Source organism: Pipistrellus hanaki (assembly GCF_964339955.1).
Source record: "Pipistrellus hanaki genome assembly, chromosome: 18".
In the NCBI taxonomy this organism is placed as follows: domain Eukaryota; kingdom Metazoa; phylum Chordata; class Mammalia; order Chiroptera; family Vespertilionidae; genus Pipistrellus; species Pipistrellus hanaki.
In genome coordinates this window covers 28,197,373-28,212,430 of record NC_140520.1, presented here as the reverse complement: position 1 = coordinate 28,212,430, position 15,058 = coordinate 28,197,373, and the positions used below count along the sequence as shown (strand labels likewise).

General features: G+C 56.3%; 1 protein-coding gene across 6 annotated transcripts in view; it reads right to left on the bottom strand.

Annotated features, from left to right (window-relative positions):
• Positions 1-15,058, bottom strand: part of LAMB3 (laminin subunit beta 3) — an 82,739-nt gene that overhangs the window by 7,605 nt on the left and 60,076 nt on the right. For all 6 annotated transcript variants that reach the window (XM_084865760.1, XM_084865759.1, XM_084865758.1 and 3 more), the window contains 14 exons: positions 14,586-14,659; positions 14,208-14,399; positions 12,924-12,987; positions 12,312-12,508; positions 10,325-10,445; positions 9,494-9,682; positions 7,605-7,760; positions 7,069-7,265; positions 6,505-6,616; positions 5,404-5,782; positions 4,044-4,204; positions 3,707-3,930; positions 3,241-3,438; positions 2,299-2,443 (listed from right to left, as the gene is read on the bottom strand). In XM_084865760.1, the coding sequence (XP_084721886.1) occupies positions 2,299-2,443; positions 3,241-3,438; positions 3,707-3,930; positions 4,044-4,204; positions 5,404-5,782; positions 6,505-6,616; positions 7,069-7,265; positions 7,605-7,760; positions 9,494-9,682; positions 10,325-10,445; positions 12,312-12,508; positions 12,924-12,987; positions 14,208-14,399; positions 14,586-14,659 (2,409 nt within the window). The remainder of the gene's footprint in view (positions 1-2,298; positions 2,444-3,240; positions 3,439-3,706; positions 3,931-4,043; positions 4,205-5,403; positions 5,783-6,504; positions 6,617-7,068; positions 7,266-7,604; positions 7,761-9,493; positions 9,683-10,324; positions 10,446-12,311; positions 12,509-12,923; positions 12,988-14,207; positions 14,400-14,585; positions 14,660-15,058) is intronic.

The following is a 15,058-nucleotide window of genomic DNA, read 5'->3' as shown; positions in this document are numbered from 1 at the left end:
AACCCCCAGCACAGCGCCCGGAAGGTGGGGACACTCGGTGTTTGCAGAGTGAGTGAATGATTGCAGGGCTCCAGACCCAGGCCTCCTCACTGCTAGTCGAGCAACCTGGGGCAAGGCACAGCTCAGCTTCCTGATCTGTGAAATGGGAATAACCATCCTTAACCTGAAGGGATGAAATGACACAGTCAAGTAGCCAGAATTTTACAAACCATCTCTGGATCAGAGAGTAAGCTCAGAAGTACAGAGAGAGCATCTCCTCCTCATCTCTCCCTGTTCACTTTTACAGATTCCACTGCTATGGATGTGGTCGGGAAGGGAACGAGGCGCCCTCCTACCCAGCTGGTTTGCCCTGAACTTGAACTCCTCTTAAGGCCCTAAGACTCAACCTAAGGGGTCCAGGATAGGCTTCCTAGAGAGTCAGATACCTAGAGAGTTCCTAGAGGAAAATAGGAGTCAGCAGGTAAGGAGAAGTGGGACAGGGAAGACAATCCAGGGAGAGGAAAAACATTAGCAAAGGCAAGGAGGCAAAAGTGTTTGTGTGTGTGTTGTATGTGTGTGCGCTCATGCTTGTGTGTGTGCTCATGCTCGTGTGTCCATGTAAACTATGAAGTAAGATGAGTCTTCTGCACTCCCTCCAAGCTGGATGCCCATTGACAAGTTACTCAGCCTCTCTGTGCCTGCAGTCCTCATTGGCAGAGCGGTAGGCAGTCGGGATGGAATGATGTAACACATGGGAAGCACTTAGAACTATGCCGGGCACTTAGTAAGAACTCGGTAAACCTGAACTATTGTTTTGTGTGTTCTATTTGAAGATCCAGGAAAGGTGACACCCCTTCTTCCCCCAAGATCTCCGCCACCACACTGTGACCCTGAGTGCCAGCACCAGGACTCTGTAGACCAGACCCTGCCATGGAGAACTGTCCTTGTCCCCTCCTTCTCTCTGCCCCTGGCTCTGTAATAGGATTTGACCTGAGACACAAATATCACTGAGAGGATGAAATAGCCCCACCCCCCTACCCCAGCCTGCAACTCTCTGCTGTTCATATGAGCCTTGCACCCTGAGGACAGCCTTGGTCTGAGTCTGAGCCCCCAAACTTTGCCCTGCCCCTCTGTCCATGTTTGTCGGGCACCATCTAGCTGCATCCCCAGGTAATTCTCTCCCTACTCTGGGGTTCCCTGGGAGGATGACTCCAGCATGACCTCAGAGAAGCCAGGGGACCTCAAGGGATCCTTCTGCCCCTCTCTGCCCCACTATCAACTCTCAGGAGGGGGCTTCAGCTTGTTTGGAGCAAAGACAGTTCAATAGTAGCAAGAAGAGCCACTCTCATCACACCAAATCCTCAGCTCCTTTTAACAAGGCTCCCAGCCAAGCAAATTCCCTGGCAAGGACCAGAAATCTAATAATATCAACTCATATTCCTGAGGCACCTTTCATTTTTCAAAACACATTTTTACATCAGTGACTCGATCCCCAGAATACACTTGTGAAATACTATCGTCCCAGTTTGCAGTAGCAAAAGATGAGGCAAAGCCCAAAGTCACCAGGTTCCTGCGTCCCCATTCAGGGAATTCTGCACTTCCCAGGAGGTGTGGGAGGGATTCTGGTTCGTTTATTCATGCAACCAGCATTGGGTGTCTGGCCTTACCCTAGGTGCCAGTGACACAGAGAACAAGACAGACAGCCATCCCTGCCCTTTGGAGTTCACAGTCAAGTGGGGAGACAAAAAATTCACTCCTGGACGAATGGATTCTAGAACACGGGCTCAAAGGTCGGGTGCCAAGGGCAATGGGAAGGAGAGGTGGCCTAGGTAGGACAGCCATGGAAGCTGTTCCCCCCGCCCCCCCTCCGCTGCATGGGAGATGATATTTAAGCTGAGACCTGGAGGGCAAGAATCCGCAGCCTTGGAGCGAGCTCACCAAGCAGAGAAAGACCAAGCCAAAGTCTCCAGACAGGCAGGAGCCTGGCCTGGTCAAGGTCATCAGTGAGCAAAGCAGGAAGCCACAGGGCCGCCTGCCACGGAGGTGCAAGGAGCTAGGAGTTTATTGCAAGAGCCAGGGGAAGCCGGGGAGGATTTTAGGCATGAGTGGGATCCCACGCACACATTTTTAAAAGATGTTTCTGGCTGCTTTGTGGAGGACGAACCTGAGGGAGCAGGAGGGGAGGTGGAACAGCCAGCCAGGGGACTGACAGGGCCTGGCCCAGGTGGCCTGGAGGCATGGGAAGGAGGCAGCTGGCTGACCTGCCAGGACAGCAGGAGTGGAAACACCAGCCCGGGGCTGGGCAAAGGCCAGGCTCACCTGAGAGGAAGTCCCGGACCTGCTGGATGAGCAGCCGCGTGCGCCTGACGTCCTCCGCCATCTGGGAGTGGCTGCTGCTCACCTGGGTCTCCAGGCGCTGAGCGTCTGACTGCGCCTGCGCGGCGGCCTCCTCGGCCGCCCTGATCTGCAGATACGTGCTACAGGTCAGCAATCTCCAGAACCCCAGGAGAGCCTCCCGCAGACCCCAGGGCTCCGAGGACACCCGCGAGGACACCCGCCCCCCCAAGATCTGCCTGGGAAACACTTGTAACTAATCCATTTGGTCCCAGAGAAAAGTGATGTGGAGTCAGTTTTTTGTGTGTGTTTTTTTTTTTAAAGCCCAGCCGAAAGCGGTTTGGCTCAGTGGATAGAGTAGGGGTGTCGAACTCAATCAGAGAAGGGGCCAAAATCTAAACTCCAGCCTAAATCGCGGGCCGAATGGTTTACTGAACAGTCATAAACTGACAATGTCATAAACTGACAGCGGAGTGCAGTGATGACAGCGCGGTGCGGGCCACATTGCAAGGCCTGGCGGGCTGGATTTGGCCCGCGGGCCTTGTGTTTGACACATGTGGGATAGAGCGTTGGCCTGCAGACTGAGAGGTTCCAGGTTCGATTCTGGACAAGGGCATATACATTGGTTGCGGGCACATCCCCAGTAGGGGGTATGCAAGAGGCAGCTAGCTGGTCGATGTTCCTCTCTCATAGATGTTTCCAGCTCTCTATCCCTCTCCGTTCCTCTCTGTAAAAAATCAATAAAATATATATATTTTTAAAAAAAAGCCCAAAACATTGGCACCAAAATCTACTTCTCACTTGTTGTGCGACCCGGGCCATGTCAGGGGACATCTCTGGTCTGTACAAAGGAGATTACCCTCCCCAGGGAACTCTTTCTTCTCTGCCCCCTCCCTCGGGTGCCCACCTCGCCTTGGTCGCACCTACCATCTGTCTGGTCTGCTGGAGCTGGGCGTTGAAGCCTCGTAGCTGCTCGGCCACCTGCCCCGCTGTCCGGAAGGCCCCGCCGGCCTTGGGGAGGGTGCCTCTGCAGTGGGAGCCGCAGGCGGTGCCGTTGTCTCGGGGGCAGAGCTCGCCAGGACACGCTCCTGGGGTGCATGGTGTCTGCCTGGAGCCCCCACAGAGCTGTGCAGAGAGGGGCCATCAGAGGTACCCAAGGCGCCTCAACAACCACTCCCATCCCACACAAAGAGCCAGACATCTCCATGGCAACGGGGCACCAGAAACCTGTTTCCTTGGCAACAGTTGAGCACACCGTGAGGGGCCAAGGGTCAGGATGGGTGGGGGAGTGGGGTAGATTCGCATTGCCCAAACAGGAAATGCATACAAGTAGTTGGTGTGTGACAAGCTGGGGCCGGGCCTCTGGGAAGTGGGGCTCCATGCCAGGCCTCACCTTGTTGATGGTGGGCGTCAGATCAGGCAAGGAAGCCATTCCCAGCTTCAAGGCTTGGAGCTGGGGGCCCCCAGCTCCTCCGCCTCCACCTCCTGCCTGCTGCTCCAGCCTCTCAGCCTCTCTCCGGCTGACCCTGACTTGGAGCAGCCGGTGGGAGCTGTGGGAGACCTGCTGGCTGGCCTGGGATGACCGCTGGTAGGCCTCGGTCAGCATCCGGAAGGCTCCTGTGGGAAGAGGAGAGGGAAACTGAGTCACCCTGGGCCGGAGGTCTGGAGATGGAGGAGCAAGAGGCGAGGTGTGGTGTGGGCGTGCACGCGGCTCAGGTCCCCCTCCTCACCTGAAGGGTCGGCACCGCTGATCTTTTCGAACTGCTCCCTCTTATTCTGATACAGAACGAGGAGGTGATTGAAGCTTCTGTCCAGCGTCTCCAGGTCTCCGGGGAGGGACAAGGTCTCCTCCTCCAGGGGCAGAGCGGGCTGCAGGTCCTGCAGGGTCCGCCTGAGAGGCGAGGGGAGTGCACTGACATATCGGAGGGGCTGACTCCCCAGAAACAGCCCTCCCTTTGGAGAAACTGCTGCCAAGTCAGGAAAGACAGAGAGGCCTTCAGCAAAGGCAACGGGACATGGACGCCACAGGCTGAGGATTCTGCTGGGCGGAGGCTGGGAGGGCAACCTAACCTCCCTCCCCCATCCCTCCCTCTGCAGGCAGATCCAGAAAATCTTCTCCTTCCCTGACTCTGTGCCCCCGACATCCCCGACTCCCCTGCACCTTGACTGTGACCCCGACATTCCCAACACCTCAGCACCTTGATTGTGATCCTGACATTCCCAACTCTTCTGCACCTGCCCACAGCTGGCTCCCTTAAGGGACACCCCAACCCTCTTCCTGGGGTCCCTAAGGGTTGACTTCAGCCTCCACCTGTGTAACTGAGGCACCAAGGCTCCCCTAGGTAGCCACACTTGCCCACTGAGCTCCTACAGCTGCTGCCCGCTGGCTGTCTGCACCTGAAGGGGTCACGTGCCCAGACCCAAGGGGGTCACGTGCCCAGAGCTTTCAGATGTTGGCCTCTCACCTCGCATGCTCAGGCCTGGACCGCCCATCCACGGACTGCCCGCCCGTGCCTACCAAACGCCTACGGACTCCCTGCTCAGTTGTGAGTCAGGTCAATCACACACCTGGACAGCTCTGGGCAAGTGACGTCTGTGAGGACTCTGGGAATGGAAACTAATTATAGAAGCTTCGAGAGCCAAATCTCACAAAGAAGGCGCCTCTGCTGGTAGGAGGGGTGTGGGTGGGACCGCTCCCATTCCAAAGAAAAAGACAAGTTATTCTTAGATCCCCTGCCTCTCGGATGCCCTCCGCCCGCCGGGTGACTAATCCGGAGCTGAGTCCCTCTCCCAGGCAGGCCAGGCACTGGAAAGAAGCCCGGCTTGGGCTCGGGCCTGAGCTCAGAGTCCCCTCATCTCCCCTTGTCCCCCTCCCCTTGTCATCTCATCTACCTGTGCTTGTTTCCTCACCTGAAAAACGGGAGTGATGACACTCATCAAACCAACCACACGGACCATGTGACAGTTAAAAGAGAGAGTGTCTGCGGAAATGCTTTGTACACAGCAAAGGGCTCTACCCACTCATACCAGGGCCCCGGTATGAGGCCCTGTGGCCTAGTTCTGCTCAGGGCTTGGCAGGGAGAGGATTACCTGAGAGAGAAGATGGCATTGGCCATCTGGGCCACCTCCTGCTCGGTGGCCTGGGCGCCGCCAAGAATGGCCTGGATCTGCTCTATCTTGGCCTTTGCGTCCAGCATCCGGGAGGCCAGGCGGGGGTCCTCGGGGCCGGCCCCGGGCCTCAGGGCGGCAGTGGCGTTGTGGAGGCTGCGGAGGCGCCGGGCCTGCTCCTGGAGGGTGGCGTCGTAGGTCTGGAAGCAGGGGTGGCAGGCCACACACAGCGGGTAGCGGTCGCAGTAGCCTCGCTGGCACTGGTCACAGCGGGGCCCAGTCAAGCCAGGGCGGCAGAGGCAGCGGCCGGAGGCCTTGTCGCAGCCCGGGCCCTCTGTGCCCCGGAAGTCACAGTCACAGGCTGGGGAGGAGGAGGAAGGAGGAGGCCGGGGTCAGGGAGGCAGGGGGGTCTAGTAGGGAGAGTCTGAGGAGGAGATCTTTCTGACTCAGGATAAGAGGCCAGAATAAAGTCATGGTGACCAACCAAAGCCAGCAACCAAAGCCAGCGTTGTCTTAGCACCTGCTGTGTCCCAGGCACTGTTCGAAGTCACCACGCACACGGGAACTCATTTAACCTTCGCTGCCACTCCACGACAGTCGGCCACCCTCCTGCTCTCATCTTTATAGACGAGGCAACTGAGGCACCGGGAGGTTAGGTACCGAGAGCCCCTTCCCCAAAGGAGAAGACGGAGGCCTGCAGAGGGGGTGACTTGCCCAGTCGCTCAGTAAGGCCAAGCGAGCGTGGCCACTTGTCAAATGAACTTTCTGGGCAAATGACTCCTTCCCCTCAGGACTCACGACTCACTATGAAGAGGGACGAAATGTTGCCCCTCCTGGCCGCCCCTCTAGCACCCTCCTGTCATGGGGAGCGGGGAAGACCCCATGTCCCTGGCCAGGGCTGGGAGGCCACGCCGGCTGCTGGAGCAGTGGGGAGCCTGTGCTCTGCCGGGGCTCCCAGAGCCCACTCCACATGAAGCACGTGACATGCTCCCAGATCCCAGGCCACGCCCCCCCCCACCACGGGCCCACCCACGTGCTCATCCCGCCACAGCCTCCACGACCCCCTGCTCCGCGGGCACGAACCTCGGCATCCCCCGGCCACGTCGCCGTAGGTCTGGTCGGGACACTGGCGGATGGCTGCAGCGTTGCACATCAGGCCACTAAACCCTTCCCGACAGGGGCACTGCCCTGTGAACTGTGGGGGGGAGGAGGGCACCGTAAGGGCGCCTCCCTGGAGCCCCGCCTCGGAGAACCCCCCTGGTGTGGCCCCACACGATGGCTTCCACTCAGAGACTAGCTCTCACGTCTCAGCCCAGGATGGCCCCGCAGAAGGGGTGGCCAATGGGCAGTGCCCATGCTCCCGGCCACAGAGGGAGCTCACTGCTCAGTTGTGAGAGTTAGGTCAATCACACACCGGGAAATCACACACACCTGAGGTCCATGAGGGCTCTGGGAGTGGAGACTAATTATAGAAGCTTCCAGAGCCAATTCTCACTGAGAGGGGGTGGCCTCCCTCCCAAAGGAGCTGGGGACAGAGCAGCCCAGCCTGACTCTGGAAAGGCCCAGAAGGGCAGTGGGAGGGGATATGGATGGGCTGGTGGACAGACCCCCCCCCCCCTCTCCTGTTCAGACGTCCCCACCACATACCGGGTTGCACTGGGGGCTGAGGGAGTTGTTTGGGTCGCAGGCGCACGGCTCGCAGCCCCGGCCGCTGGCCAGCTTCCAGTGGTAGGGAGCGCACTGGTCACACTTGGTGCCCACCACGTGGGGCAGGCACAGGCAGCGCCCGCTCTCCTCTTCACAGGGCATGTCCCGCCGGGACCCCAGGATGCTGCAGTCACAGCCTGCAAGAGGGAAGGCTGCTGAGTGTGGGGGCCAGTCCACCAAAAACTCACCCCCCAGAGAACATGCACCAGGAGGGGCCCAGTCTGGAGAAGAAGCCGGCAGGGCAGATCCCTCCAGATGACCTGGCTGACTCACAAGGCCACCGGGGTTCCCCACCAGTCCCAGCACCTGCCCGCTGGGGTACCCACCCTGCCTCCCACTGGCTGACTCAGCCCCACCTTCCAAACTGGGCCTGTGCTGCCACCTGCTGGAAGGCATCGCACAGTGAGCAGGTTGAGTCATGGATCTGGTGGCTCCATGTAGCCCAGGGGCCATGCCAGGCAGGGCCCCCTACTCACGGTGGCAGCCCTGCGGGTTGGTGTGGGTGAGTCCGGTGAAGCCCGGCTTGCACAGGTCACAGCGCTCCCCCTGCACATGCTCCTTGCACACGCACTGCCCGGTCACTGGGTCGCAGGGAGCCCCTGGCACTGCCCCGTCCGGGTCACACTCGCAGGCTGAGAGACAAAAGCGGCCACCACGGGAGGAATAAAGAAGAGCCGAGAAGGGATGGGTCTACTGTAGTAGCCAGGCTTCCTGGTGAAAATCCTTGTTCCGCCACCTACTGGCTTGCAATCTGACAACCTTAGTAGAGCTATTTAAACCAGCATTTTTCAACCGCTGTTCCGCGGCACACTAGTGTGCCGCGAGATGTTGCCTGGTGTGCCGTAGGTGCAGACAAGACAAAAATTTTATAATTTTTCACTATTTTGTTTACTTAATATTTCATAATAAAGTAATTATAAAATACTTTCTTTGTGTTTATTTGATTCCTATTCAAGAGAATTACTTTATATATAGTCAATATAGGCACAGAGTTAAATTTTTTAACATTTTCTAATGGTGGTGTGCCTCGTGATTTTTTTCATAAAACAAGTGTGCCTTTGCCCAAAAAAGGTTGAAAAACACTGATTTAAACCCTCTGTGCCTGAGTCCTCAGAGGCTTCTTTTGAGGAATAAATGAGTCAATGTCACAGGGACCAAGGCTTGGCAGGTGTTATACACTTATGTACATGTCTGTCACATTATTTACTGAACAACTACTGTGCCCCATGCACTGAGCCAGGCACTCTGGCATGCTGCCCTAGGTCCGTGGTTGGCAAACCGAGGCTCGAGAGCCACATGTGGCTCTTTGGCCCCTTGAGTGTGGCTCTTCCACAAACTACCACGTGCGGGTGCGCACGTACAGTGCGATTCAAACTTCGTGGCCCATGCGCAGAAGTCGGTTTTCGGCTTGGCGTGTCTATTTTGAAGAAGTGGCGTTAGAACACTCAAGGGACCAAAGAGCCACATGTGGCTCGTGAGCCGAGGTTTGCTGACCACTGCCTTAGGTCATCCTCATGATAACCTCGAAAGGTGGAGACGATCATCCCTATTGTGCAGATGGAGGAAACGGAGCTTCACTGATGGTAAACAATGTGCTTGGGTCACACAGCAAGAAACAGAAGTCAAACTCAAGTTTTTCTCACTCTCTCCATAAATAAATAATATCAAAGGGAAGCGACCCACCACCACCCCAAGACCTCTCTCGGGCCTTCCAGAACACAGACTCAACGGCCTCTAGAACGGCTTTCCTGATTGACCCCGCCTGCCTGCGTCAGATGGCTCCCGTCCAGCCTGCTCTCTCCCGCATGAATCCCTGGACCTGTGGCCGAGTCAGGTCACCCCTGGGCATGCATTCCCTTACATGCCATTCATTTCTTCATTCACTAAACATTCTTTGAGCATCTGTTCTTTGCTTGTCATTGTGTGAGGTCCCCAGGATACATACTACCATCCCTGCCATGGAGGGATTCCCGGTGTTTGGGGAAAATAGAAAAATATGGAGCAAACCACACGATAGCACATAAAGGATTCCTAACCCCATGTCTGATGCATCTGACTCAGCTGGTCTGGGGCACACGTGGCATCTGGTGTTTATATTACCAAACAGTGTATGTGCTTCTGGACAGCAGGAACTATGTCTGATATTTACTTTTTTCTCTCCTCTGCCCCCAAAAAAGGATTCCATATGATTGACTGACCAACTGGCTAGTGGTCCAGGCCCTTGCTTAGAAGCGAACACACAGCTAAGTTAAAATAATGGCCCCCCAATCCTGACACACAACCATGTCTTCCTGTGGGTTTGTGTGTCCCTGGGGACAGAGGGGGCGTCGTGGACACAGTACCCGGGGGGGAGCCCCCAACTCACGGATGCAGGTCTCCTCGATGGGGGCGCCGGGCCGCCGGTTCCGGAAGTAATGGAGCTGGCAGCGCTCGCAGTTCCTGCCCTCGGTGTGGTCCCGGCAGTTGTCACACACCCCTCCCTGCGCCCCCTGGCTGGCACTGAACACGGCTGGGTCGAAGTGACAGGTCTCCGAGTGGCCGTTGCAGTCACACTCTGAAAAAAAAGGGAGTTCCCAGGGCTGCTGGGCCATCTGCAGAGCGCGGCCCCCGCTACCTCGGTGGCATCCCTCACTACTCGACAACAGGCTCCGGTCCAGGATATGAGGACACAGAGGCCCAGGGAAATTTGTGTGATTTCGTGAAGGTTCTATGGCCAGTCACAAAGCAGAATAGAGTGAGAACTCGGGTCTCCTGACCCCAAGGTGGGGACTAACCCAAGCATCTGTGTTGGGCCAAAGAGAGAGGTCCATCCCAATCCTCCCCCATTGCCACTGTGGGCCTCCTGCTGAGCCACTGCCTCTTCCTGGACTGGGGACCCCTGTTCCTTCCCCTCAGTGATGCAGGGAAAGGCCCTGACTCCAGGGCACCAGCGGAGACAGGAAAGCAGACACATCTACACGGGAGAGGGCAAGTGGAGAGGCCAGAGAGCAAGGATCTCTCCCAGCCTGGCTGAGGAGGATGGGGAGGCACACGGAGGTTGCAACCCAAACACTCTCTCCATCCCCACAGAGCAAGGAGATCTTAAATTGCAGCGGTGCAATTAGGACTAAAATTTAAACAATGAAGAATCCGTCCTCCTTGTGTCCCAGGAAAGGTCGCCGAGGCCCAGAGGGGCCAGCACCCCACGCCGTCATACTTTGGCATTCGTGGGGGTCCTGGTCGTCCGCAGGTCTCCAGGGCCGGTTGTTGTAGAAGGGCGCGCAGTGCTCACAGTGGGAGCCGGCGGTGTGGTGCTGGCAGACACAGGCATCGTGGACCTAGGAGAGGGGCCGTCCGTCATGAGGAAGGATTATCAAAGGAATGGCCCGGGATGGGCCTGCCCTTTCCCTCTGACCTTCTCCTGGATCCACCCCTCAGGGTCCAGCTCAGAGCCCAGCTCCTCCGGGGTGCCTGTGTGTGTGTCTGCTCTGCTCCTCTAGCTGGGCTTCTACAAACTCATTCCTTGCACCTGGATACCCCTGTGATGCCCAGAGCAGAGCAGCACCCGGAAGTTACCCAGACACCCTCCCTGGTAAACTGTGATTCGAGAAGTTTGGGGGCCCCGTAGAGCTTTCTATTGCAACCATCTATGACTGAGTTGTTTGGCTAATGGACTGCGTGATGAATCGTTACTAGAATCATTAAGGTATAAAAATAGAATAGCAATTATGTTCTAATTGTCTTCCAAATCCAGCCCACCACCCCCAGCTGTCCTCCAGAATCATAAGGGGAGTTTAAAAACAAAAAAATACCTGGCTGAAACCGGTTTGACTCAGTGGATAGAGCATTGGCCTGCAGACTGAAAGGTCCCAGGTTCAATTCCGGTCAAGGGCATGTACCTTGGTTGCGGGCACATCCCCAGTAGGGGGTGTGCAAGAGGCAGCTGATTAATGAATCTCTCTCATTAATGTTTCTAACTCTCTATTCCTCTCTTTTCCTCTTTGTAAAAAATCAATAAAATATATTATTAAATAAAAGAAAATACCCACAACAGGACCAATTCAGTCAGAATCTCAGGGACAAAGGCCAAGCATCGGTACTTTTTAAAGTGGCGATTTCCTTGGACAGCCAGATTTGCCAACTGCTGGGGCTAAGTGAGCCCGCTCCCTGTGCTCCAGCCCACAGCACGCCGTCTTCCCCATGTTGGCAACCCCATGCTCTGGTCCTTTGTTAAGGAGCCTTCTGGCCTCCCTATGGCCTCCTCTGCAGCTGGGGCAAGAGCTGGCCCGGAAGCAGAAAGAATAAAGCTGACCGCTGTTCATTTCTCCTGTATTTCCCTCTCGGGCCATGTCACATGATTGCCTGGTGCCCCCCGGTGGACAGGGCAAATAGCAGGCTGCCTGTGTGGGTAGATACACCTCGAAATGACAGCTCCCTCCTCCTGGCCCAGGGTTCTCCTCCACTGGTGGTTCTAAGTTTGGTTTCACCACAATAGCCCCTGGGTGGCTGGATAAGTTGGAGCCTCTAACCCAGGGGTCTTCAAACTACGGCCCGCGGGCCACATGCGGCTCACAGAGGAGTCTGATCCGGCCCGCCAGGTTTTTTGGGCAGTGAGCAAAGCCGAGGTGTTACAGTAGTAATTAGTAGTTCATATAGTCCGGCCCTCCAGCTCTCTGAGGGACCGTGATCTGGCCCCCACTTTAAAAAGTTTGAGGACCCCTGTTAACCCCATCCCTGATGCATCCGACTCAGCTGCTCTGGGGCACAGGTGGCATCCATGTGAGATGTTCTCTCTCTCACCCTGCCCATCGCTCACCACTAGATGGGACTTAAGAGTTTCCAGGCCAGAAGTGCTCAGCCCTGGGAGAGTAGTTGAACATCTCAAAGCTTTAGAATACAAGGGCCTGGCAATATTTCCGGGAACTGATGGTGTGTGGCTAGGGCTGAGAAGCACCGCCTTAACCTCCCCCACGCCCTCACGCGTGCTCACGTGTAACTGAGAACACCAAACTGCAGGACTCAGGCTGGGCTACAAAATCCCGGTCTTCAAAATGATCATCACTTACACTTTTCTCACCATTGCTAACATAGGAAATATTCACGACGTACATGGAGTGCCCACCCTGCTCTAAGGGAGGCCCATAGATGTCCCTAACTGTTCTGGTCTTGCCCCTGCCCCCGTCCTTCCCACCCTGGACCGTCACCTGCACGGCTGTGGAGGGGCCGGCAGCGGGGGCCCCGGGCTCGGGGGCGCAGCGGTCAGCGTGGCCGTGGCAGAAGCAGCTCCCACGCAGGCGCAGCTGGGACACCGCGTAGTAGGCGCTGGGGGGATAGTGGACCCTCTGGGGCACAGTGGGCAGCCTGGTGAAGTTGACTCTCAGGTTTGTGATCCCTCCCAGCTCTGAGAGGGGCAAACACAGGGAGGGAGGGGGATGGGAAAAGACAATAAGGAGAGGAAGTTAGAGGCCATTCGTGTCTCCATGGGCAAGGTGGGAAAAGAAGGAAATTCTGGTTTTACCAACCCGCTTCCCTGCCTTTATGAGATTATCCCAAGGGTCATCCTCCCCATCCTCAACCCTCCGAGGCAAAAGACAAACACACACACTCACACACACACACACACACACACACACATACACACACACTCAGGCCTTCTGCAGCTCTGGGCTACCACAGTAACCCTCCGGGGCAAGCAGGGCAAGTGTCCGATCCCACCGTGTTGTCAGAAACAGGGAAGAGCAGGGATGCTCCAGAGTCCCACCCCCGTTTTGTTCTCCACCCACAGTCTCACGGGCTTGAGGGTCAGCCATGCTGACCTTGAATTTTTTGACTTTGAGTTGCTGGAATCCCAGAGGCTAAATCCATCACGTTAAGTTGGACCTAAGAGAGGAAAGAGGCAGGCGCTGAGGAGGAGGTAGAATGTGTCCCCAAGCTCAGAAGTCTTCCTTCCAATGTCCCACCCTCCTCACGCTACACTGAAGTCCTTCTAACCTGGAACCCAAGACCACCATGAACCTGAGGCCTCCCACCTGCCCTCGGAGAGCGAGATGATTGCACATGTGTGTGCGTGTGTGTGGAGGGACTCTCTTCTCCATTGAAAATATATCAGTTCCAAGAATCTCCTGATTTCCTAGGACCACAAATTACAGTAAGAGATGTACTGTACATGCACAGGTTTAGGGAATACTAATTTTCCAAAACCCAGGATGAACGATAGGATCGGGAGCCCAAGGGGTGCCTGGATGTGGTGACTGTCACCCTCTACACCCCAATTTTAACTATGCTTTTCCTTTTTAATAAGAGTCATTTATTGGGTGTGACTTTATCTCATACCCCCTAGAAGAGTTTTCACATCAACCCTCCACAAAGCAGGAAAAAGCCCTGATATTTTGATCTGGGGTCTGGAGACTGTGCTCAGGGAGGATCTGGGTGTGGTAATAACCAGGGAGCAGCTGTTACAGCAAAGGAAAGAGGCCATCCAAGCACCCCACAGGTCAGAACAGCTCAGAGGGCTTCCCGAGCCTGGGCCAGCGAAAGAACAAACAGCCTCCTGCTGGCGGTGGGGGACGCAGTGATGGAAGGAATGAGGGGATGTGACCGGGTGGGAGGATTCGGAGGAGAGGTATTGAAATGTTTCTAGGAGCAGTTTCTCATTTCCAGCCCAGGGTTTAGGTTTAGGGGACTGTGGCTTAGACCTGGATTTCCTCCAAGGCAACAATGGATTAAATGGAAAAGCTAATTCTCGTGTTATACCCTATGGAGGTGAAAGCGGAGGTCAAATGAAATGTGTGTCTTGTCTCAAAATCCTCACACTGGAGCCAAGTCGGTTGTACCCTCGCCACTATGGGGATAGGCCGATGAGCCGTGGGGTAAGGGGCCATGGCAGAGGGCAGAGCTGGGTCAGCAGTGCACTCAACATGTTTCTGAAATACCCTTCCTGGGCACAAAGAGGACAAGCAATGAATATTTTGAGGATGGAGAGCTCAGGAAAGACATTGAAGAGCATTGCCCAAGGGGGCTCTCATCTCTTCTTAAGAGTCTGGGTGAAGGTGTGAGTCAGAGATCCCCCGGGCTACATGTCCAGGGTCCCTTCTACTTACCCTGCCCCCATCCAGGTGCACATTAGGCCTCTGGGGCAGAGACTGGCACCGAGGGTCCTGCCAGCTCTGAGGCTGGCCCTGGTGGACGCGGGGGAAGGCAGACCTGCAGTCAGCAGCCAGGTACTGGTACACGTGCCAGGTCTTCCCGAAGTCGGAGGAGTGCTCAATCAGCATCCCGTCGGGCATGGGCCCCTGCAGAGACACAGACAGGGTGAGGCCTGAGTGACTGGAGTGTCGCCCAGCCTAGGGGAAAGAGGCCCACCCAGCATGTGGTGCCATCAGCCCAGCCCAAGCGGGCAAGAACTCTGCACTCCCCGTGAGTCAGCTCGCATCACCCATGGTCCCCTCTCCTATCCCGTGCCGTCCCGGGAAGCGCACCTTGAAGTCCATCAGGATGTCTTGGAGCTGGAATCTCCTGTCCAGGTCCAGCTGCAGAGACACGGGGTTCACGTCTGGAAGGACAAAAAGGAGGAACGTCAGGCCAGAGACTCTCCAGTCTGGGAGAGTCTTTGCAGTCAGAAGGCGGCTCTGGACGCCCCCCAGCTCTAGGCAGTGAGAAGCTCGCTGACCCCGGTTCTCTGACTTCCCTCTCGGGGAGGAACAGCACCAGCCCGTTTCTACTTATACTATCTGTTCAGCATCCTGTGTGCGTTTGGCCAGACTTCCTGCCCACCGTGACGTGTTGCCCCTGAGACTTAAGTTAAAGGGGTTTCAACTTGTCTATTCAACACACACCTGTTCCCAACTCCCAATTCCTCCAACAGGCCCATGGCAGGTAAGTGGGGGTAAAAAACCTGTAACGTCGGCAAGCCCTCACACCTGGAGGAAGAAGTCTGCTTGCCAACCACCAC